General features: G+C 36.6%; 1 protein-coding gene across 2 annotated transcripts in view; it reads left to right on the forward strand.

Annotated features, from left to right (window-relative positions):
- Positions 1–24,757, forward strand: part of MSRB3 (methionine sulfoxide reductase B3) — a 183,311-nt gene that overhangs the window by 53,001 nt on the left and 105,553 nt on the right. For both annotated transcript variants that reach the window (XM_040233387.1, XM_040233388.1), the window contains exons 3-4: positions 6,439–6,547; positions 8,162–8,239. In XM_040233387.1, coding sequence (XP_040089321.1) covers positions 6,439–6,547; positions 8,162–8,239 — 187 coding nt within the window. The remainder of the gene's footprint in view (positions 1–6,438; positions 6,548–8,161; positions 8,240–24,757) is intronic.

The raw sequence follows: 24,757 nt of genomic DNA on the forward strand, positions 1-24,757 counted from the left end.
GACTGAGCAATTGAACTAACTACACTATTCATATTCAAGTTTTAGTATTTGCATTGTAGTTACTTGTCTCAATCTCTCCACTGGACCAGGAACTTTTTAGTGTATTCATCTCTTACATATCTTACAGATAGTGAGGGACAGGGAGGCCTGGCATGCTCCAGTGCATGGAGTCACAAAGAGTTGGACATGACTGAGTGAACAACAACAACAATCTCTCACATTGGCTGTTTCCCCCAGGTGTTCAGGAAGCTCTTCCTTCAGATAGTAGCACAGCCAACTTCTCCTTCAGGGCTGTGCTCAAATGTCACCTCTGTGAGGCTTACCTTGACCATTCTATTTAAGGTTATAGCCCTTACTTCTAGCACTCCCAGTCTTCTTTGCTCTGCTCAGTTTTACCTTTTTTCCCCATCCTGTATACTTATCACCTTCTGAGAGGCTATATAATTTTCTTATTTATTTTCATTGTGTTTTATCTGTTTTCTACCCCTGCTGGGATGGCAGCTCCATGAAAGGATCTTGATTTTGCTCAGAGATACGTCTTAAGTACTTAGAATAATGCCAGAATATAGTAGGTGCTCAGGGCTTCCCAGGTGGGGCAGTGGTAAAGAATCTACCTGCCAAGGCAGGAGACACAGTGTCAATCCCTAAGTTGGGAAGATCCCCCAGAGAAGGAATGGCAACACACTCCAATATTGTTGCCTAGAGAATCCCGTGGACAGAGGTATCTGGCGAGCTACAGTCCATAGAGTGGCAAAGAGATATGACTGAGTGCACATGAGTAGGTGCTCAGTAAGTAATTGTTGAATGAATGAATATTTTACTTAGCCGAGTACTCTGTAAACGCTCAACAATTTTGATGACTTAAAAAACCAGTAAGAAAAACGTCGTATTGGTGGTCCTCAAAGTAAGCCCTGCAGCCCTAGTTTCATGGAACCCCAGATCTGAAGCCAGTGGCATGGTGTCTTAGATGGTACGTTCACCTCGGGAATGTTTTCCTGTGTAGGTCTATGCTGAAAGAAACAAATCAAAAGAATCGAGCATTCTTTTACAAGCACGGAGCTTCTCTTTCTTGTGTTAGGCATTTAAAAAAAAAAACTTTATTAAATTACTAGAATGTAAAACAAAACACAAGGAAAAATGGTTCATGGTATATAATTTTATATTCTATTGTAAAAATGGGCTAGACTTGGCTTTTATAAATGTACACTTATTTAGAAATTCCTAACACTACTACATCTGGGATAAAAGTTTCTTTAACTTTCCAAAATGACAGACTAATAACCAGCTAAAAATTATAATCTATGATGAAAATTGAAATGTACCATTTTTAAGTACAATGGCAAGATATTTAAACATGAGCTTTACTCAAAGGAAAATAAGGTAGTCTTATCTTCACTTACTACATTGGGAAAATAATAGTTTTATTTTTTTCCAAAATTAAAATTATGGGATCCTAGGACCAAAATTAAAATTATGGGATCTTTAGATTTTGTTTTGTTTTGATTTTTCACACAGAAATATAAGATTTATGTCTTAAAAGTGCCCTAAGATTTAGGTTACAGATTTGATTTACTTCTTAACAAGAATTTAAAAAGCCTTTCAACATTTTATAGACATCATGAGAATCCCATTTGAACCTTGTCACTGACCCTCTGCTGAAGGAGTGAACCCAGGTAAAACAGACATTGGCTAATAGGTAAATGTTTTTACTTTCTGGATGTACTACAGTGATCATTACTTTCCTCTCGTTATTTTTAGTTGTTAGTGATAGTTTTCAAGTTTAAAGTTATCATATAATTTAGGAAGAAAAAGAAATTTGTAGCTTAATTTTTCCATGGGTTTTGCACTCCGACAGCCTGAGATTTGAGTCAGTATATCTTTTTGCTGTTTGTCCTTAGTAAGTTATATTATAACCTCTCTGAGCCTCAGTTTCTGTATCTGTACAATGGACATGACATCTACCTCCTGGAATTATTGAGAGGATTAAATGTAGTTATGAGAAAGTGCCTAGAAATATGTCTGCCATAGAGTAGTTACTCAAATTTTAATTTTCTTTTCTTCTTCCAATTTTGTTTGAATCATTTTTAAAGAGAACTTGTGAGGAAAATACTACCCCAAGAGAATTATTTTAGAAAAATAATTATCAACAAAATATTTTAGCACACTGAAATGCCTGATCTGGTTATCTTCTAAAGTACAGTTTTAACTTTAGAATTCATTGTAATCAAAATGATAATTTAATACTGTATTTGTTTAGACAGTGTTTGTTAACTGCTAATTGTGATTCTCATAGCAGACTTCTGAGGGTAGTAGTGTGTAGAGAGAGACCCATTTGTCTAAGGTCCCATGACTAGGAAGCAGACAGAGGCAGGAAGTGAACTCTGATTCAAGACAATACTGGATTCAAGGCAACAATATGGAACAAGCTTTGATATAAAAAGAGACTTTGGCCATATTTTAGCAAATAAATGCCCTTGGATTGGGTTCAAGGTGGATCTGATATATACCAAACTTACTCCATAAGGAATGATGTTATGATTAGATACCTGGGTAGCAATATTACGCTTTCAGATATGCTTTGTGTTGCCTGTGTATATATACACACATTCGTGGCTTCAAAGTACTCTATTAAGCATTTAAATAAAGAGAAAAATCTTTTCCTAACATACTTCTAAGTCAATTTAGGGGTCATTGAACAGATGTCATATAATACTAATGTTAAATTACCCTGTGTAATAAGAAAATTACAGTACCTAAGTGAAGATAGTAAAGGGAAACCATCCAATGAATTATTCTAGAATTTCAAAATGAAATGATTTCTTCGAAATTGACAGTGGCACCACATGACTTTAGAAAAGTGAGTCTGATAGGGAGAAGGAAAATTAGAGACAAAAGTGAAGCCTTTCTGTGTTTATATATGCCAGGTTTTGGTTATGATGCGAGGAGGGCTAATGTAAGAGTATAGCTTTCAACTGTCCAGGAAAGCATATTATTATTAAACTATGTGGCAAGAAATTTATTAAAATTTGGCTAACTTCTCATTGTTTCGTATTAAATCACAATAGTTGTTTCTAGTCCACACACACTTCCTTTTGCTATTAGGCACACGTTAAAAGCCTAATTATTTTGAGAACATAGTATGACCAAAGAATAAAAATGTACAAAGTTTGACAACTTTAAATAAACACTAGCATTTCTTAAAGAACAAACCTCACTTACAGTTAGGAAACAATATTTATATTTAAGGTTGAAAAGCCAGGATGTAGGAAAATTTTGTTAATTTGGAAGATGACCTTTAAGTGCACCAAAACCAAATAATTTGTAGGCTATGACATAGGGCACATTCCTACAAAATTTGTGTGAATACTGCTTTAGTGGTTCTTGAAAGACAAACAAAGAAAGCTGGAATGAAATCTTTACCCCCGCCCCCGCCCGCCTCAAAATAAGACGGAGCCTAACAAAAGAGTACAGCAGCATGCTTTCAAAGCTTGCCATTAAAACGAGGTCTCTGTGGCACGACTAATGAGATGGTTCATAGTGGAAAACAATCTGTTTTTAAGAATGTTTAGATCAAAAGTAATTTCTAATCTATGAAATAAAGTCTTTTCAATACCCTTCATTCACCAGCAAAGCTTTTATGTTTGTATTATTTACTTCAATCAGATGTTTTCAATTTTACCTTTTCTATTTGTACAAATACTTGACATGGTTCATCAATACTGACCAACAGTTTTATTCTTTTTCTTCAGAAAAGAGATTTTTTGGAGAGAAGGAGAATGAAAGAGAGAAACATCTTTGCCTAAACGATTTGCAAGCATCTGTGCTTTAAGCTACTTTTTATGAACACTCCTTAGTAAATGACTCAAGGTAAAAAAGCAGAAAAGCATCCAATGTTAGGAAATTGCAATCCAATACCATGTAATTTAAACCTGCAGTTGCTTCTCTTGTACTAAATGACATACAGATGGGTAGCTTAGTTCTCTCAACTTTGGGAACACAATTGGTCTCTTTGTATGAATGAACATATATTAACAAAAATATTTTGGACAGAATTGTTTAACTATAACAGAGTTTAATTATCTGTGCCACTGAAAAGAATAATTTTAACCAAGATATTTTTGTCATATTAGGTTTGCAGTTAATTAATTTTTCTGGACAAAATCAACAAAGATACAACCCTTCCAACATATAAAGAAACAGAAACAAGAAACACCTTTTAAGATGTCTGTAGCGAATTGCGTGGAGACTCACCTCTCACAGCCAGTTCTGCTTCCAGGCTGTGGAGAGGCTTGTTCTGATCGGACAGACGTTTCTCAGGGAAACATTTCTGTCTGTCTTTTAGAAGATATAAAAAGTGTAAGTAGTAGGTATTTGGAGAAAGCCAAATACTATGGGGTCCAGTGAGGTGAGTGACGTGGCGGCTGTTCATTCCTATGGCTCTCTTCAGGCCAGAGCAGCACCAGCCGTGCTTTGTGGAAGGTCAGAAGAGGTGCTGTTTGACACCCCACAGGCCTGCTCAAAGGTGTGCTTTTCTGTTTGGCTCGGGTTTGCTCTTTTCCTGCCTCCATGTTTCCTCATAGAGAATCAGTCACTGTCCTGGTGGCCCTGATTCTGGAAGCTGATATCCTTCTTCCGTCCCAGAGTCAGGGTCAGTGGTTAGTTAAGTTTCTCTTGTTATAATTCTGGTGATCTCATATACTATGACACTAGGTGCCTTAAAGTAAAAGGAGTAGGAAGCATTTTTACTCCTTAATCATATTTTTTTTTTTAGGTTTCCAAAGAAGTTTTTACTATTCTGGAAACTTAAGCAAGCTTTCTCTTAGTAACTTTGAAACATGATAAGAAATTTTTGCACGTAGGGCCATCTGTGTGCCTCTTTCACCCTGTGATGCAAAAGCAAAGAAAAGCAACTTTACTGCATTGAGTAAGGGTTGCCATGTCTGTAGTTAAAGGTATCTCTCAGTATTCATGGGGGATTGCAGTTACCAAAATCTGAGGATTCTCAGGTTCCTTATATAAATTGGCATAGTATTTACATATAACCTATGCACATCTTCCTTTATACTTTAAATCATCTTTAGATTGGTTGTAATAATACCTAATACAATGTAAATGCTGTATAAATAGTTGCTTTAGCATGGGAAACTCAAGGTTTGCATTTTGGAACTTTCTGGAATTTTAGAGGGGTGGTGAATATTTTCCATCATGTTTGGTTGAGTTTGTAGTTGTGGAACCTGTGGATACAGAGGACTGACTGTATTTCTCTTCAGTCATTTGTTCAGGTAAGACAGAATAACACATATAAGCAGGTGTTGTCTGGACATTTTACTGCAGACTATATAAGTTGAAATAAAAGCTAGCATTGTTATTAGAATCACATTAAAATTATTTTACCATTGAAATACATTTAATCAGTGAAGTCTTCCTAGGTATACTTTACAAAAGAAAAATGTAGGTCTGTAAATAAAATCCCATTTACTTTTCTTTGTCTTTCCCACCTTCCTTATTTTTCTCACTCTTTTTTTGGAACTTCTTGAAACTGTATTAGTATACTTGCCTTCTCTTGGAGTCTGTTACAAGTTTCTTGCCCATTTAAACACAGTAAGATACAGTCTTGCAAGAGATATTTATTTTAAAGGACTCTTCAGAGCCCAGTGAAGCCTCTGACAGAATCACTGTGCTGTGCTCATTTGCTTCAGTTTTTCTGACTCTTTGCAACGCTATGGACTATAGTCCTCCAGGCTTCTCTGTTCATGGAATTTTTTAGAAAGAATACTGGAGTGGGTAGTCCTTCCCTTTTCCAGGGGATATTCCCAACTCAGGGATCGAACTCACGTCTCCTTTGTCTCCTGCATTCCAGCAGATTCTTTACCAGCTGAGCCACTGGGGAAACCCCAACAGAATCACAAAGAATAGCAATTTCTAGTTGTGGAAAAATGCATCTCTCAGGTTCAGTGAATAACTAGGATAGTATTTAAATCACCCAGGATGGAAATTGAAGGAGGACGGTTTCAAGCTCTTCTACTAATTGAATGGAGAGTTACTGTTTAACATAATATGCCCATCATCTTATATATACAGCAGAAATGCTTATAAATAGTTACACTTTTTGAATTTGTTTGTAAAAAAAATTCAAGGTATTGGAAGACATAAAGAATGTCCCATCTTGTGAATGTTCAGTGGGTTTTTACTGTTTTGTGCTAGCAGCTTTGGCTATGGCACATCATCAGTGCACCAGTGGAATCTCTTGAATCTCGAGCACCTTTCTTTTTAAATTGAGAGAAGTAACTGCAGTTCAGGTAAGTTTGTCGAGTGTGTTAGGGACTGCTCTGGTCATTGACAAGTGACAGCAGAAGCTGTGCTGTGGCGGTCAGCCAAAGCAGTTATTTAGGATTGAAGCTAAAAGTCCTCCTTCTCCCATATCCCCTCTCTTTGCAGGGTCATGTAGGGATAAAAAGAACTGTAAGGTGGTCTTTTCCCAGCAGGAACTGAGGAAGCGGCTAACACCCCTGCAATACCATGTCACTCAGGAGAAAGGGACCGAAAGGTAAGGCGAGCTTAGGAACACATCATTAGGTAAGAGCTAGTTTTCTTCATCCTCTGTACCCCTGCTCCAACCTTTGAATCCTCTCCCTTGCCATTTAATTAAAAAGATTCTGCACTTATTTGCTAAAGTCTACAAATTAGTATCCTTGAAAAGGTTGAAAATGGTATTGTTTAGATTAAGACTAAGTTTTATTTATTCTTTTCCCCATTTAATGAACACTCTATCTTTTGTAAAGTCACAAGGCTTTTGTTAAGGGCCTGTTTTTAGTTTACTACAAAATGTGTGGAAGTAATAGCGATTTAGGTACATTTTTTGGGAAGACATCACAGTAAGCAAAACCATGAGGGAATGGCACTTTGCCAGGATGCTGAAAATTTGAAGGTGGCCATTGTAAGTATAGATGTTTTGGCTGCAAAAAGAAGGTAGCATAATTTAGTTCCTTTCTACCCCACTCCAATTTCTTTTTGAAGCACATGTGGAGAAAGTATTTATTGGCTCATTTGTGGTTGGAATGTCAAAAATTTTCAATAACTGCCCTCACATGGCTTTGGTCCTTGGAAGTTCGCCCTAAGTCCTGAAAAAAGAGTTTGTTCACTTCCAAGACTGTTTTTGGTGAATAAAGTCTCTCTCAGCTGATTCCAGCTCAAAGGTAACTTGCCAGAGTCTGACCATTTTGTTGTCTAATTTATACCATGGAGTTTGGCATAAGGCCGTAACTTACCTCTGATCCAAATTTATTAATGATGTAACTTCTTGTTTTCATTCATGAACTGAAAGAGCTCTTTACCACACATGGGGTCTTTGTTAATAGGCAACACTCTCTTCCTGTCACAGTATATACTGTTTACTGACTTGACCAAATGTTGAATCTCTGACAAAGTCCACCCTCACCCCACAAGGAGCTAGAGATGGACTTGGGTCTCAGCCCGAGACGTCTACTCGTCCTGTTGTGTACATGACTAGCAAAATGATTTAATGCACACAAACAACTAGAGATTAGGTCATTCTTAAAAATTCTGTTTATAAAAAATTGGACCTCATAAAGAGGGTGAAAGGATAATAAAAACAAGCTGCAGAGCACATAGACTTTTTGTTGGGCTAGCACAGCTGATTTGTATTAGCTGAATGACCTCCTAGCCTTTAAGATTGTTAACTTAGAAAAATATTCCCTTAAAGCTGCAATATTCCTTTTCAAACCAGAAAATAAGACTCCTTCCACGTGAAGTGTTGGACCCTTCTGTATTTTCTGGTATACATTCTTGGACACTGTAGAGGAGCAGAAATCTCATGTAATAATGTTTTTCTCTGTGAATCTGAACTACAAGCTTTTTTTTTTAATAGAAAAAAAAGTTTCTAAGTATTACATAACTAGACGGCTTGATTTTTTAAAAAATTTAACCTGCATTAGTTTGGAGTAGTTATATGCACATTTTATTATACAGATTTGAAATATATTAGTAATGTTCAGATTTCCATATGTTTGGTCTGTTCTCATTTTAAAACAAAAAGCTCTTGAAAGATTTATTAGAGAAATATATTTTAAGCAAATACGTTCTATAAGAAATAATGCTAACTTTGTTTAATTTTTTTTATGCTCTGTTTATTGTGTATCAGTGCCTTCGAAGGAGAATATACACATCACAAAGATCCTGGAATATACAAATGTGTTGTTTGTGGAACTCCATTGTTTAAGTAAGTATATTAAAAACCTAAGGATATGAGCAAATCACAGATGGTAAAGAGCTTGATTTTGCCTGTTCACATTCGATCTTCCCATTCCTAAATTTTCTTATTTCTAATTTTTCTACTCCTTGCCCCGCCCCCCCACCACAAAACAAAAGTAATTATTGGCTTTCATAATAAATTACCAGTTTGGTAGACTGGCTGATTTCTTGTTACTTGAATCTTTTAAATACCTAGCATTAGCTTGGTCATCTCAGTAAACAAGGTGCTTAGCAGAGCTATGAAAGAGATTTTGGTGAACATAAAAATGTCTATATTTATTGATTTTTCTATCACCAAGTGCTGGCCCTAAATTTATTTATTGGACCATAATGGAAGTTCTTTATGTGAATCCTTCAGATTGAACAATATCCACCAAGTGGATTATTCACACTTCTGCAGTAAAGGGCAATACCTTTATTAAAAGTCAAGTGGGAATTATAACAAATATTTATATATATGTAAGTAAATTACATACTCTGAGTTTAAAGTTTTGCATTGATCGAAAATCTTTTAAAGATCCCAATAGATTACTATAAAACAAGCAGTACATAGATTTTTTTTTTAATGGAATAGTTAAGTCAGACATTGTATTCTAGAAATTATGGATCTTATCCAACAAAGAAAACTCTTTATTAAAAATGTATTTATTTAGGACAAAAGAAATCCTAGGAGCCCCATACTCCCCATGGGGATGCTGATTTAGGGGAATAAAAAGACAGAAACTTTAATTGAGAGTAAGTGTCATTTATTTAAAACAGAATTACAAATTTCTTAGGGGAAATGCACAAACAAGAATCTGATATGTATAGCTTGTAAAACATACTTAATATCTCCTCGCAAATGTTTCCTTTTGAAGCACTAGCATTCACAGATTTTCCGGAAATAACAGGAAACAGTAGTTTCCTTAAAAAAATTTTTTTAAGTTTAAAACCTTTCTTAACTTGCATAAACCTTATTGCACATTAGTGTTGGTTGAGAATCTGTTCTGAATTCTTATGTATTTATTCATTCTGTTAAAAAAACCAGCCCTTCAAATTGTCACCCATTTCCTCTCAGAAAACACACGTCTTTATATTTCAACACCTTTAGTTTGTGTCATAATAGTTGATATAACACTTAAGATAGTTGCTGAGCCATGTTAAACTTGTTAATATCCCAAATGGTAAAAATTGGCCACATCTCCTTTGCTTTTGTTTAAGATTCTTCATTTCTTTCCCTATTATATGATTCAGTGAAGTAGTGGATCTAAGGAAAACTCACTGTTTTAAATAAGAAACAGAGCCACTGTAAATGAAGGATTTAAGCCATGTGACATCTTGAGTCACAAATAGTAGAAGCAAGACCTTCATCCAACCATAGGTACGGGTGGGGTTCAGGAGTTTCATATTTGATGTGATATTGACTCTGAAGGAAGCTTTAGCACTCTTGTAAGGAAAGCTTTTAGTTTCTAGATTTTTCTGGAATATAATTCAATATTTTTAGTCTACATTACATGAAAAAAAAATGCTGAGCTTCTCCCACTTGGTTTCTTGTCAGTTTTAGAGGGAACAGTATCTCTCTGGCCTTCAGTATAGAATATAGTAGTTCTTTGGTCTGGCGCTGCTTTCTTCATACTGGAAAACTTGTACCCTGGGTGTCCACAGGGCATGAACAGCTGTGAGGGAAGCAATTTTCTGATCCTCAGCCCTATGCAAGCATTTTCTTGAAACTGCTGTCTGTTACTGAGTAGTAGTCTGCCACCTCGTCCTTCCAATCTCCTCTGTCATGGTTCCCCTTCTCCCACTTCACAAAAGATGGCATAGCTTCCACCCATCCCAATGCTTACTATAATTTATTATCATAGGGTAAAAATGTCTAAGGCACTGAGCAAAAGGACAGTTCAGGAATGCATTACTTCTGGAGAGACCCTTGAAAGCAAGGCCAAAAAAAACAAAACAAAAAACCCCAAAATAAAACATTGAGAAGTATTGAACTGGTAAAAAAAAAAAGTATTGAAACAGTGTTTCATCTTGGAGATCCTCAGTCTGCCTGCCAGCTGTCTGCTTATCTACCACTCCATCTATCTATCTGTCTATCCATGTTCCACCAGTCATGAGATGTATGTCATGAAAACATGTACGGACATATTTGTTCAAAATTTTTAAATGAAAGTCTTTGTGTATGTATGTGTGTACAGGAAATAAATCCAATTTACTTGAGACAGTTTACAATCAGGTTATACAGTAGTCTTCTCCATTCATTAACTGATCTAGATACATTACTCTAAGATTTTGACAAAAATATATTTTAAGAATATCTATATTCAGAACACCAGATAATTTATCTTTTTTTCAATTATTTAACTTCTTGGTAAGAAATTTTAGCTGTCACATTAAAATGTATGAGGAAGTGTGTATCAGTCAGCACCCAATCTGGATACAGAAGCCACATGATAATTTGAACAGGAAAGTCTAATACAGAGAATGACTACATGTGACAGAGAATGGTGGTGATGAGGGATTGGTAGGTAAGAAGCAAATAGAAATTCTGAAGAATATAGAGACAGCAAATACAGGAAATGACCATGCCCCCTAGGGCTGAGATAGACCTCAAGGGAAAGCTTCCCCTGCAAACTGCCCCTGTTTCCAGCGGCTGATGGCCCAGGAGTCACTGTGGGGCTACAATGGTGCAACTTTCTGGGATTCTGCCTCCTGGAACTTACTGGATACCTCCCCTCTGGGGTGCTGGGGGAAAGCTCTTTGCAGGGAAGTATCTCACTGGGGGCCCTCCACTTCAAAACTGCCTGAGGGAGGTGCTGGGGAGGCTGCTGGCCACCAGGTGCTGCTCATCCCTGTGCCCTGAAACCAGCACCTTGCTGCAGAGGAGATACTGGTGTCACAGAGCTATCGCCAGAGAAGCAACATGGCTCAAAGTGTTGGCGACCAGAGAGGCTGTGTACACCAGGAAGCTGGGTGCTGGGGAAGCTGCCTCCATTGCAAGGGCCTGCAAATAAGAGACGCTCCATGCATGTGAGGCAGCGGGCTCTGCAGGAGCCTGTTTGGAAAGCATACTGAAACCAAGAAGGAAAAACCTCTTTCTCCTGTAATCCTTCTCTTGTGCCCTCTACTGACAAAGTTTAATATCATGTTGGCTGACCAAAAAAAAAAAAAAATTAAAGGTCCCAGCACCAAAGCAGGTAAGGAAGATACATTTAGAGGTGAGAGGCAATGTGTTGATAACTGGCGCAGAGTCTCTGTTTTATTCAAAATTCTTTTAGGGATTCGTGAGCAAAAGTTTGAAAGTCACTCAGTAGTCTAGTGAATTAATGGCATCACTGTCAGACCCCCTCTTGATATAGCTGGTGTCATACTTTGAACACAAAGTGTGGGAACAGTTGACTTGGGTTAGTATGAATGTGAATGAGAAAGTGTGTGGAGGTTTTGTTTGTTAGAGAGGAGGGAGTGAGAGAAAATTCAGCAGAAAAGACTAAATAGAGGAACAATAGGAGAAATAACAGTGGGAGGAAAACAGATAAATAAAAAGTAATAAGGAAGCGCTGAGTTTTAAAATGCCTTATCATTAGCAGTATGAAAAGGTTGTTTTTCCAACTGCCATTTCTGTTACCTTACTCACACTCATTTTATGTGTATATGTGCACATATTCACATATATGTATAATTCTCTTCATTTACTTGACTGATATATATATGTATATATAAAATACTTCCTTGCATAAAAGGCCATTCAAACTTGTACTCTACCCTAAGTACATTCCCTCTCAACAATATACTGCTTTTTTACTGCTTACCAAGTACAAGAACCTTATTCACAGGCTGCTTTATAAACCAACTGCGTAATTTATTCCATGGTTCACGTTTTCTTCACATTCACAAATTCTACCAAGCTAAGTTTATTTCTCATATAGTACTACTGACTTTCAGTTAGTAAATTAACTGACAGAAGTAAGAATGTTCTCTCCTCTGGCTATTTGAACTTCTAAACTTTCATAAAATGAATTTATTGCACATCAGATAAACCATAAAAGGCATTGGTGAAATAATTTAATTCAGAAAGTATTTTTGACATCTTGGACTTTGCTCACACTTTGCCAGGTATTGTGAAACAGAATAAATTTGTGAACCCTTTTTATCCTTAAGGTATTTATAGTTTTGTTGGAGTGATATGATAAACAATAAACAATGACAGACTGTGGAGAAATAACATTAATCTGCACATACCTGTTTGAAGTGCATTCATGAGTAATAGGAGAGTATATGACTGTATTCCAGCAGGGCCTGTTTTCATGGAGGAGATGAGAACACACTACTAGGCAGAGAATATCTGATAGAGAATGCCATATGAGGTAAGGAATTAGAGATAGGATCAAAACTGGGTTTTTCAAGGAAACGGTTCTGAGACTGGTGCAATAGGAGTTGGGAGGTGAGCTATGTTGGGAGTAATGGTGACATGTCTAGAGGGTTAAAAAGGACCAAATAAGGAAGCCTTGTGATCCCAGCGAAGCCTTTTAAGTTTCTGCTTGAAATTCTTCAGGCCTTGGCATCCTTTGCTCCAGAAGCCAAGTCTGAGCCTTCTAGGGTGAACTCTGGTCCCGTAGCACCTTGTACGCATGCATTTCCTTCTTTGCACTTTCTGCTTTGTTCTGTGTGTGAGGGCATGCTAAGTTGTTCAGTCATGTCTGACTCTTTGCAACCCCATGGACTGAAGTCCTCCAGGCTCCACTGTCCATGGGATTCTCCAAGGCAAGAATACTGGAGTGGGTTGCCATGCCCTTCTCCAGGGGCTCTTCCTGACCCAGGGGTTGAACCTGTGTCTGAGGTCTCTTGCATTGGCAGGTGGGTTCTCTACCACTAGCACCACCAGGGAAGTCCCACTTTGTTTTGTATTTATCTGTTTATGTGCCTGTCTGCCCACTAATAAGTAAACTCCACAGTTGCAAGGCTGTGCCTTAGTAGTATTTATATCTCTGGTGGTTTAGTCGCTAAGTTGTGTCTGACTCTTGCGACCCCGTGGACTGTAGCCTGCTAGGCTCCTCTGTCCATGGGATTCTCCAGGCAAGAAGACTGAAGTAGGTTGCCATTTCCTTTTCCAGGGGATCTTCCCAACCCAGATCTCCTGCGTTGCAGACAGATCTTTACCAACTGAAGTACAAGGGAAGCGCTATTTATATCTATTTATATCTCTAGCCTCTGGCATAAAATAGCCATCAAATATTTGTTTGTTGATCAGAGGCATGTCTGAAGTTTGTGAGATAGACTGTGGAGAGACTTTGAATGAGACAAACGCATGATGAAAATGGGAATTAAGCCAGAACAGTTCACAAGATAGATTTCTAGAGCTGAAAATAAAATAAAATAGGGGTTTGATAGCTTCAGTGGGAACTTTTTCCCTTGTCAGCTGATAAACCTCAATGTTATCCATATTAATCAGCTCCTGATAATTTTAAGGTTTTTAGGAGCCACATAAGACAGTTTTTATTTTCTACATGTTTACTAATAAGGCCCTTGCACTGAATTAATAGCTCATTTTACACAGGTTCACTAATGATGAGGATAATAATAATAGTAAATAATAATCAAGAGTACATAGCACTTACTTCTTGCTTATTATGGTTCTAAGTGCTTTGTATTTAACTCAGTCTTCACAGCAAAACATTTTATAAATGAAGAAACTGAGAGGATAAGTACCTTGTGAAGAACATACAGACAGTGTACATGGATTTAAAACAGTAATACTCAAAACTTTCAGGAAAGAAGAAAGTTTATTATAGGAAAATAAAGTTTTAAAATTTTGTTTTGATCACTCATATCTGATTATTTTACTTGGCATACTTGGAATAAATGCAACACACATACATACACACACATGCCTTGAAAAATCTGCCTTTGTCATAGTGTTTAAGTTGAAAATTGAAGACTGTTCCAATCTAGGGAGGGCTGTTGTCTTGTTCAGTCGCGCATTCGTGTCCAGCTCTTTGCTGCTACACGGACTACAGCCCACCACGCTTTCCTGTCCTTCACTATCTCCCGGAGTTTGCCCAAACTCACATCCATTGACTCTATGATGCCAACTCATCCTCTGTCGTCCCATTCTCATCCTGCCCTCAATCTTTCCCAGCATCAGGGAGGGCTGAATCAAAAGTAAATAGATCCATCATGGCAGGTCATTAAGAAGAATTCAGCTTCAAGCTGGCGGTTATCCTAAGGGAAGTCCCTTGGAATCTGAGCAGGAAGATGTAGCCAGTGTTTAGGAAGCCATCAGGCCATTTACCATCTGTGAAGTAGGGCAGCAGCTGGATTTCTGGGCTGGATTCTAGTTATTAAAACTGGAAAGTCATTACTTTTCACTACCAACCCCCCGTTACAGTTTCTCAAGGAACTGTGTTCCAAATTTTGTATCACTTTTCTGTTTTAAATTCTGTCCCTGTATTTCTGAGAAAATTGAGGCCACCTGACATGAGCTCTTTTAAATGTCTTTCCTTCTATCTTGAAATTTCTTTATATCTTCATTTTTATCAGACAATCAGAACAAGCACGGGCTAAAAGCAATTGATGGGTTGACTTGAATACCAGGCCAGATGTGTCACCTCACATTCATCACCTATAAAGTGGGAAAAATAAAACCAAACAGGTGTAAGAAAAGTGCCAAGTATATGGCAAGTATTCAACAATGTTAAATTCAAGTGGCCTGACCTAGTTTGAGGAACATATCATACCATCACAACAGTCTAAGAAACTCCTTCCAACATGAGAAAGTGCAGGCTTTACTAGAGAGCGTCTGTCTGTTAACAGTAGATGTTAGTGTGGTGAGTCACTGCTCCAGCTATGTTGCTATGTTTCAGATGGGACTCTGCTGCAAAACTGTTCACACATGCTGCATTTCACATACGCCTCCTGTGCAATCTTATTCCAGGCTACTAGAAAATTTAAGCCTTTTTTCAGCTCTTTCAGAACATAAGCCATTTCACTGAAGAAATTCCAGTTCAGTGCCACATACAATTTATTCAACTATTCTATTCCATTTATTATTGCTAAAGGAGACTTTCAACATAAGCTTTCCCTCTTGTGATAGAGTGGTGTATCTGTGTGTGTGTGTGTGTGTGTGTGTGTGTGTATTTGTTTGTTGGAAGCATGGAGGAGGAGGAGATAGGGGAAGAATGAAGGAGTTTTTCATCCTTACTTTCTATTCAAATTCCATTTTTCCAATCTTTTTCTTAGCCATATGATATCTACTCATAAACCATTCTAGGCACTATGGAATTCTACCAGGAAGAGTAGCATGAATTTAACTTCAAGCTTTCTTTTTATAGAACTCTAGCTGGAAATTGCTCATAATTCTGGCAAATGTTTCTTAACCTTTAACAAATTACATTTAACTTGAATTTAAAAGACCTGAATTGCCCTTCACTTCATTCTAAATCCTTTAACAAAGTAAGCTCTCCAGTACAGTGAAACCATTATGAAATGAACTAGGTTTCTGAGTAGTGACTTAAACTTTTGTTATATCTAAATAACTCATATGTTATTTTGAAGAGAATACCAAATCGACTTTTCTCGTTCCATTGATCCTTTCTGTCTTGTCCATACATACACTGATATATAGGAAAACATCTGTAATGTAGAGAATTACTGTTCTATCTTCAAATCACCTGAAAGCTCAGGGCAGGACCACAGCTAGAATGAAAGAAAAGTACTTCATGGAATTACTGGCAAAGATAGGGAGAGAAAAATATTGTTAGTTTTTCTGACTAATTAAACCTGATTCATTAAACCATCAGAAGAAAAAGAAAAGCATAAATAGTAAAATCATAAAAGCATAGCATAACATAAAGAACAACTCCAGTTTGAGAAACCTGAAAACTATAGTAAGGCATGATTCAAAGTCTGACAATATGCAAAGATAATTGTAACTGCATTTCTCTTATTAAAAACTACATAGACACATATAGAAAAATTGAAGTGATAATTACACATAAAATCTTTGGATAGTTGAAATTGGGTACAGGACTGTCTGTGTATCTTGGAATGGGGAGGAATGCGGAAAGGTAATCTTGCCTTCTATTTCCTAAACTAAATCCTAGTTGTTTAGTTAACTTTTCCGATGTAGACAGAAATAGATTAGTTTTTTCTTAGTGAATTAGAATGGATAATAAATTGGGAAATACAATAGGCAACACTTTTAAAACTATAATTCATGTAAATTTTTCCTGATTATATGAAAATACATCAGAAAAGTAATGAACATCTGTTATTCGCATTCACAGACTTTGAAGTTATTTAAGGACAGTTTATAATGTACAAATTTTAGCCAGTACTTCTAAGGCAGTCCACAAAGCTGCTCTTCTTATAAATGAATAATACTTTTTTCAAAACATGGTCATCAGTTCAATGAGAATTGCGTAAATTTTCACTCAGATACATGTCTTCAGTGTGTCTTATACATGGATAAGTGACTGCATAAAGAAAAGTGCAGAAGCTATCCAGAGTACCAAGCGGAAATAAAGTTTTATGAAGTTCCAGCATGGACTTAACTGCATAACCATGAACAAGTTACTTAAACATTCCACCTCATTTTTCTCATCTGTAAAATGGTAAGAATAGCATTAGCCCTTTCTAACTGATAGTACTTCTGTACCAAATGAAATAAACACATAAGCATGCTATAGAAGATATAAAGAACAACTCATCTGGCTTGCAAAAAGGCAAACAACCTGATTAAAAAAATAGACATTTTTCCAAATAAGATATACAGATGGCCAACAGGCACTTGAAAAGATGCTCAATATCAGCAGTCAGTAGAGAAATGCAAATCAAAACTGCAATGAGGTATCACCTCATACCTGTCAGACCGGCATCATCAAAAAGTCTACAAACAATAAATGCTGGAGAGGGTGTGGAGAAAAGGGAACCCTCCTACACTGTTGGTGCAGGCACTATGGAAAACAGTGTGGAGGTTCCGGAAAAACTAAAAATAGTTACCATATGATCCTGCAATCCCATCCTGGGCAAAACTATAATTAGAAAAGATGCATGAACCCCAGTGTTCATAACAGCACTGCTTACAATAGTCAAGACATAGAAACAACCTAAATGTCCATAGACAGATGAACAGATAAAGATGTGGCACATATATACAATGGAACATTAGTCGGCCATAAAAAGAATGAAATGCCATATGCAGCAACATGGATGGACCTAGAGATTATTATATTAAGTGAAATAAGTCAGAGAAAGATGAATAACATACGATATCACCTACATGTAGACTCTTAAGAAAAAGATACAAATGAACTTATTTACAAAGCAGAAATACACTCATAGACACAGAAGACAAAGAAATTCATGATTACCAAAGGGAATAGTGATGGGGGGAGGTAAATTAGGAGTTTGGGATTAACATATACATCAGTTCAGTTCAGTTCAGTCACTCAGTCGTGTCCGACTCTTTGCGACCCCATGAATTGCAGCACGCCAGGCCTCTCTGTCCATCACCAACTCCCGGAGTTCACTCAAACTCATGTCCATCGAGTTGGTGATGCCATCCAGCCATCTCATCCTCTGTCGTCCCCTTCTCCTGCCCCCAATCCCTCCCAGCATCAGAGTCTTTTCCACTGAGTCAACTCTTCGCATGAGGTAGCCAAAGTACTGGAGTTTCAGCTTTAGCATCATTCCTTCCAAAGAACACCCAGGGCTGATCTCCTTTAGAATGGATTGGTTGGATCTCCTTGCAGTCCAAGGGACTCTCAGGAGTCTTCTCCAACACCACAGTTCAAAAGCATCAATTCTTCGGCGCTCAGCTTTCTTCACAGTCCAACTCTCACATCCATACAAGACCACTGAAAAAACCATAACCTTGACTAGATGGACCTTTGTTGGCAAAGTCATGTCTCTGCTTTTGAATATGCTATCTAGGTTGGTCATACTTTTATTCCAAGGAGTAAGCGTCTTTTAATTTCAGGCTTCAATCACCATCTGCAGTGATTTTGGAGCCCCAAAAGATAAAGTCTGCCACTGTTTCCACTGTTTCCCTCTCTATTTCCCATGAAGTGATGGGACCAGATGCCATAATCTTAGTTTTCTAAATGTTGAGCTTTAAGCCAACTTTTTCACTCTCCTCTTTCACTTTCATCAAGAGGCTTTTTAGTTCCTCTTCACTTTCTGCCATAAGGGTGGTGTCATCTGCATATCTGAGGTTATTGATATTTCTCCTGGCAATCTTGATTCCAGCTTGTGTTTCTTCCAGCCCAGCATTTCTCATGATGTACTCTGCATAGAAGTTAAATAAGCAGGGTGACAATATACAGCCTTGACGTACTCCTTTCCCGATTTGGAATCAGTCTGTTGTTCCATGTCCAGTTCTAACTGTTGCTTCCTGACCTGCATATAGGTTTCTCAAGAGGCAGGTCAGGTGGTCTGGTATTCCCATCTCTTTCAGAATTTTCCACAGTTTATTGTGATCCATACAGTCAAAGGCTTTGGCATAGTCAATAAAGCAGAAATAGAGGTTTTTCTGGAACTCTCTTGCTTTTTCCATGATCCAGCTGATGTTGGCAATTTGATCTCTGGTTCCTCTGCCTTTTCTAAAACCAGCTTGAACATCTGGAAGTTCATGGTTCACGTATGGCTGAAGCCTGGCTTGGAGAATTTTGAGCATTACTTTACTAGCGTGTGAGATGAGTGCAATTGTGTGGTAGTTTGAGCATTCTTTGGCATTGCCTTTCTTTGGGATTGGAATGAAAATGCACCTTTTCCAGTCCTGTGGCCACTGCTGAGTTTTCCAAATTTGCTGGCATATTGAGTGTGAGTGCAGCACTTTCACAGCCTCATCTTTCAGGATTTGAAATAGCTCCACTGGAATTCCATCACCTCCACTAGCTTTGTTCGTAGTGATGCTTTCTAAGGCCCACTTGACTTCACATTCCAGGATGTCTGGCTCTAGGTGAGTGATCATACCATCGTGATTATCTTGGTCGTGAAGATCTTTTTTGTACAGTTCTCCTGTGTATTCTTGCCACCTGTTCTTAATATCTTCTGCTTCTGTTAGGTCCATACCATTTCTGTCCTTTATCGAGCCCATCTTTACATGAAATTTTCCCTTGATATCTCTAATTTTCTTGAAGAGATCTCTAGTCTTTCCCACTCTGTTATTTTCCTCTATTTCTTTGCACTGATCGCTGAGGAAGGCTTTCTCATCTCTTCTTGCTATTCTTTGGAACTCTGCATTCAGATGCTTGTATCTTTCCTTTTCTCCTTTGCTTTTTGCTTCTCTTCTTTTCACAGCTATTTGTAAGGCCTCCCCAGACAGCCATTTTGCTTTTTTGCATTTCTTTTCCTTGGGGATGGTCTTGATCCCTGTCTCCTGTCCAGTGTCACGAACCTCAGTCCAAAGTTCATCAGGCACTCTATCTATCAGATCTAGGCCCTTGAATCTATTTCTCACTTCCACTGTATAATCATAAGGGATTTGATTTAGGTCATACCTGAATGTTCTAGTGGTTTTCCCTACTTTCTCCCTGCATATACATACTATTGTATATAAACTAGATAAACCATAAGGACCTATGAGGAACTATAGTGCTAATAACTTATAATGAAAAAGATTCTGAAGAACAAACAGATGTACATATGTGTATAACTGATTGACTTTGCCATATATCTGAAACTAATACAACATTGTAAATTAACTATACTTCAATATAAAAAATAATTAAGGGACTTCACTGGTGGTCCAGTGATTAGGACTCCCCACGTTGCCAATACAGCATGTGCAGATTTGATTCCTGCTTGGGGAACTAAGATCCCACATGCTGTGCAGCGAGGTAAAAAAAAAATTTTTTTAATTTTTAAATACTTCAAAAAGATATAAAGGTATAAATATAAATAAGGTTTGTGAAGACTGCACCTTTAAAATTTTACGTGGTAAAATATAAGTTGCATACAAATCTAAAATTGTCAGTTTCTATCCAGTAATTTAATCTGGATTCTAAATTCCCCAAATAATGGAAATTAGATGAAGTAACTGAGAGTTTTAATACATTAGTTATTTATAAGTCTGTCCCTAACAAATCTAGAAACCTCTAGAGAGAAGAGGTCATGACGTAGGATTTTTGTAGCTAACATCTGCACCCTGTGCAGGGCCATGAAAGTGAAAGTCGCTCAGTAGTGTCTGACTCTTTCCGACCCCATAGACTATACAGTCCATTAAATTCTCCAGGCCAGAATACTGGAATGGATAGCCTTTCCCTTCTCCAGGGATCTTCCCAACCCAGGGATTGACCCCAGGTCTCCTGCACTGCAGGCGGATTCTTTACCAACTGAGCTAAGACTCTACATATCCTGGCTACTTAAATTATTTATTAAATAAATGGCTTTAGTTCCAGTAAATCAAGAGTAACAGCAGAGTTAAATGATTCAAGTTGATACTGGAATGTTAGAAGTATAATTAAAAACTTGGAGTCTCTGAATTGTTACCCCCTACCACACTTTTCAAAGTAACATCTATAGACCTCTCAGGGAACTTAATTTTAGTGGATGCTTCTTTCAACAATAGCACTGCTTGCAACTGCAAAGATACACGTATTCCAACTAAGGGAAAGATGGAAATGTCCATGGCTGGGGCCTTTTACAAGGACACACTGAAAAGAGCAGAAAGCGAAAATAGACAAGGTCAGCTACCGAAAGTGATATCAAAGGAAAAGTTCGTAGTCAAACATGTTTATTAAATATAAGAAAGATTAAAAACAGCTGAACTAAATAGTGACTCAAAAGACTAGAAAAATTACAACGGAACAACAAAATAAACAAGGATAAAATGCTCACTTCTTTCCTCAAAGGTGTTTGCCAGTTCTAGGCAATGGGAGAAAGGTAAAGATTCCAGATGTTTAGAAGCAGAAATGCTAGTAGACTAGGATTTCTTAGCTTCAGTACTATTGACGTTTGGGCTGGATAATATTTGGTCATAGGGGGCTGCCCTATACGTTGTAGGATGTTTAGACCATCCTTATTCTCTGCCCACTAGATAGCTGTAGCTCTTGCCCCTCTTTTCCTCCCACCCCCTCCCCACCATCATGACAAACAAATATAATTCCAAGAATTGTCGAATACCCTTGGGTGGGGTGGGGCAGCCAAAATTACCAACAGTTGAGAACAACTGATCCAAACAATCTACAAAATGATAAACCCTAGTTTGTAGGGTTTGCTGATTCTTGTGGTGCAGATACTTCCACCTTAGGCTATTTCAACTTACAAGTCTCATGTTACTGAATGTGGAGCTGACAAGAGATATGTAGTAACATCATTATATAGTACTTTTGTAATACAAATACACAGATGTAAATAGCATAGTACAACAGTTAAATTTAGTTAAAAATTTAGAAGTGGTGAATTTAAAGTATGTATTATCTTTGTTTATAATTTAATTCTAAATTTATATAATTTGTTTTTAATATTGTTTATGTTTAGCAACCATATCCCAAAGTTTTAAAAAATTTAACAATAGACTCTTTTGAGCTTTAGCACACCAGTATAATGGGGACAAATCAAAGGTAGACCAAATTTATCAAAAACTGCAACCCAACCCCAAGTGAGTTCAGTCCCTGATTAGATTAAGTTAATCTTTCCCCTCTTCCCCACCCCATTTCCACTGCCTATCAGAGAATAGGATGAACCCTCTGTAGAAGATTACATCATCATCATTCAGAGTCCAATTTTTCATACACAATGTATGGCATTCATCAAAAATTACCAGGCATACCAAAGTAAAAGACCAAGGGAAATAAATTGACAAAAGAAACAGGTCTGTAAATGGCTTAGATATCTAGATAGTCAAGTCATCAGGCACAGACTTTAAAATAACTGTTATTAATATATTCATGAAAATAGATGGCAAGATGGAGAATTTCACCAGAAAACAGAAATCTATTGTTAAGAATAAAATAGTTCTAGGTCTGAAAATGCAATAACTGAAATATAAACACACGAGATGAATTTAATATCGTATGAGACATAGAAGAATGCAGGGCTAATGAACAGAAAACAGGTAAGTAGAATAGATTCAGACAAGAGAGCTAGAAATATGAAAAGGTATTGCTAAGATAATATAAGATACAGTTTCAGGTTTAATATATTAGAGCCACAGAAAGGGAAGAAAAAGATAATGGGAAAGAAGCAACAACATTTGAAGAACATGATAGTCAAGAATTTTCCCAAACCGAGGAAAAAAGTCACAGATTCAAACAGTGCTACAAAACTGAAGCAGGATGAATTCAAAGAAAGCCACATCCAGGCACATCATAGGCAATCAGGTGGAAAATCAGAGACAAAAAGAAGGTATTAAAAGCACTTAGATAAATTAACTTGAAAAATAAAATATTAGAATTAAGTAAATCCAAAAGGTTGATCTTCTAACAGACCAATGAAGAGAACCATTTCTATCAAGTCTAATAGAAAAGAAACAAGAAAGGAACATAGGAATGTCAAAACACTAGGAATGAAAATGGGATAAAATCAGATATAGAAAATATTATAATGTAAGAGAATACTATGTAAAACCCTATTCTCATGGATTTAAAATCTCATCCTAGGTTTCTAAAAATAAAAAATTTGACTAAAGAGTTATAAATGAATTGACCAGTAACTCTATAACAAATCAAGAGTTATGACAAACCAGCTTAGACTTTTACAGAAAAAAAAAATTATCCCTATGCTAGTATAAACTGTGTCAATCATAGAAAATAGAAGCTTATCAACTTCTTTGACAAAGGTAGCATACCTCTGGGATTGTGGGCAGGAGGAGAAGGGGACAGCAGAGGATGAGATGGCTGGATGGCATCACTGACTCGATGGATGTGAGTTTGGGTGAACTCCGGGAGTTGGTGATGGACAGGGAACCCTGGCGTGCTGTGATTCATGGGGTTGCAAAGAGTTGGACACGACTGAGCGACTGAACTGAACTGAACTGAACATACCTCTAAAACCAAAATGTGACAGAGACATTACAAAGGAAAACTATAGACTGATCTTATTTATGAAAATAGATATAAGGACCAACACTGTGTTGGATGAGTAATATGCCATGGTAAAGTAGGTCTTAGTTTAGGAATGTATGAATAGTTCAGTACTAGAATAACTTATAGAAAATTTTAGTATATTCCCAGGAGAGATTTTATAAAAATTCCAAGTGCATTCTTTAATTAAAAAAGAAACTCTTAGTGAAATATTAGAAGGAAATACTATGTTTTGTCAAATCTAAGAAGCCCTTAATTAAAGGATTTATTATTATTTCAAGTAACACTAAGAAAAGAAAAAACTTGCCAAGTAGATTGTGAAATGTTTATTATAGACACATTCAGGTTTCAGAGATGTTAACATGTATGAAATAAAAATGCCAAATAGAATCAATGAAATACATATATAGTGTTGGGGCAACCAACAAGATATTTAAAAACTAAATTTAGACTCCCACCCTCAAGATCTTACAACCCAGTATCTTATAAATATATCTTATCCAATGAAGTCTATGATGAATAAAAACTTGAAATATTAACAGTAAGACCATACAAGTTCTAGGGGAAACTGTAAGTAGGAAATTGGTATAACATTTGGGTGAAGTAAGCTTTTCTAAACAAGATTCCCAAAGCAGAAATTAAAAAGAAAAAGTATATAATATTAAGTTGCATTACCTAAATATTTTATATTTCTATAAATCAAAATATTATTTTAAAAACTGGTAAACTGGAAAAAGTATATACACAATCCATGTGACAAACAGAAAATTAATATTCAAATCAATTAAGAAAGACAAACAGAAAAATTGGCAGAAGATATAAACAGATATTGTTCAAAATAAGAAATATAGGTAATAAGTATAGGCAAAAATTATTCACTTGTTAGTAATTTTTAAAAAGGAGTAAAAGGAGGAATAGTTTTTTATATATAAAATTAGTGAACATTTCAAGTATCATCAAATCCAGTGATGGTCAAGGCCTGGGAAATTAGCACTGCTAGTAACTTTCTGGACAGTTTAATAAGTTATATCAAAAAGTCTTTGTAGTCTGCATGCCATTAATCTAGCAAATATATGTCTAGGAATTTATGCTGAAAAGTCATGTTTATGCATAATGATATAGCTACAAGAATGCTTTTAATCACTCTTTTTGTGGTAGTGAAAAAAGAAATACTTTAAATTTCTAAAATAGGGGGCTAGCTAAATGATCTGGGAAAATGTATATGGCATTTCAACTAGTATTGCAAAACAATATTTGGTAATCTGGAAAAAAATTTTAAACAAACTTAGTTTACAAAGCAATAATTATATATGACCCTATGTTTGTAAAATACATATATTTCCATATACATGAAAATAGTTTAGAAGGCTATATACTAAATGTTAACAGTAGTTATCTGTGTGGTTGGATGGTAGGTGACTTTTTTGTGTGCTTATCTACTCTTTTAATTCTTTTAAAAAGATACATATTTTGGGGGGAGCAAT

The sequence above is a fragment of the Oryx dammah genome, unplaced genomic scaffold, assembly GCF_014754425.2.
Source record: "Oryx dammah isolate SB20612 unplaced genomic scaffold, SCBI_Odam_1.1 HiC_scaffold_29, whole genome shotgun sequence".
NCBI lineage: Eukaryota > Metazoa > Chordata > Mammalia > Artiodactyla > Bovidae > Oryx > Oryx dammah.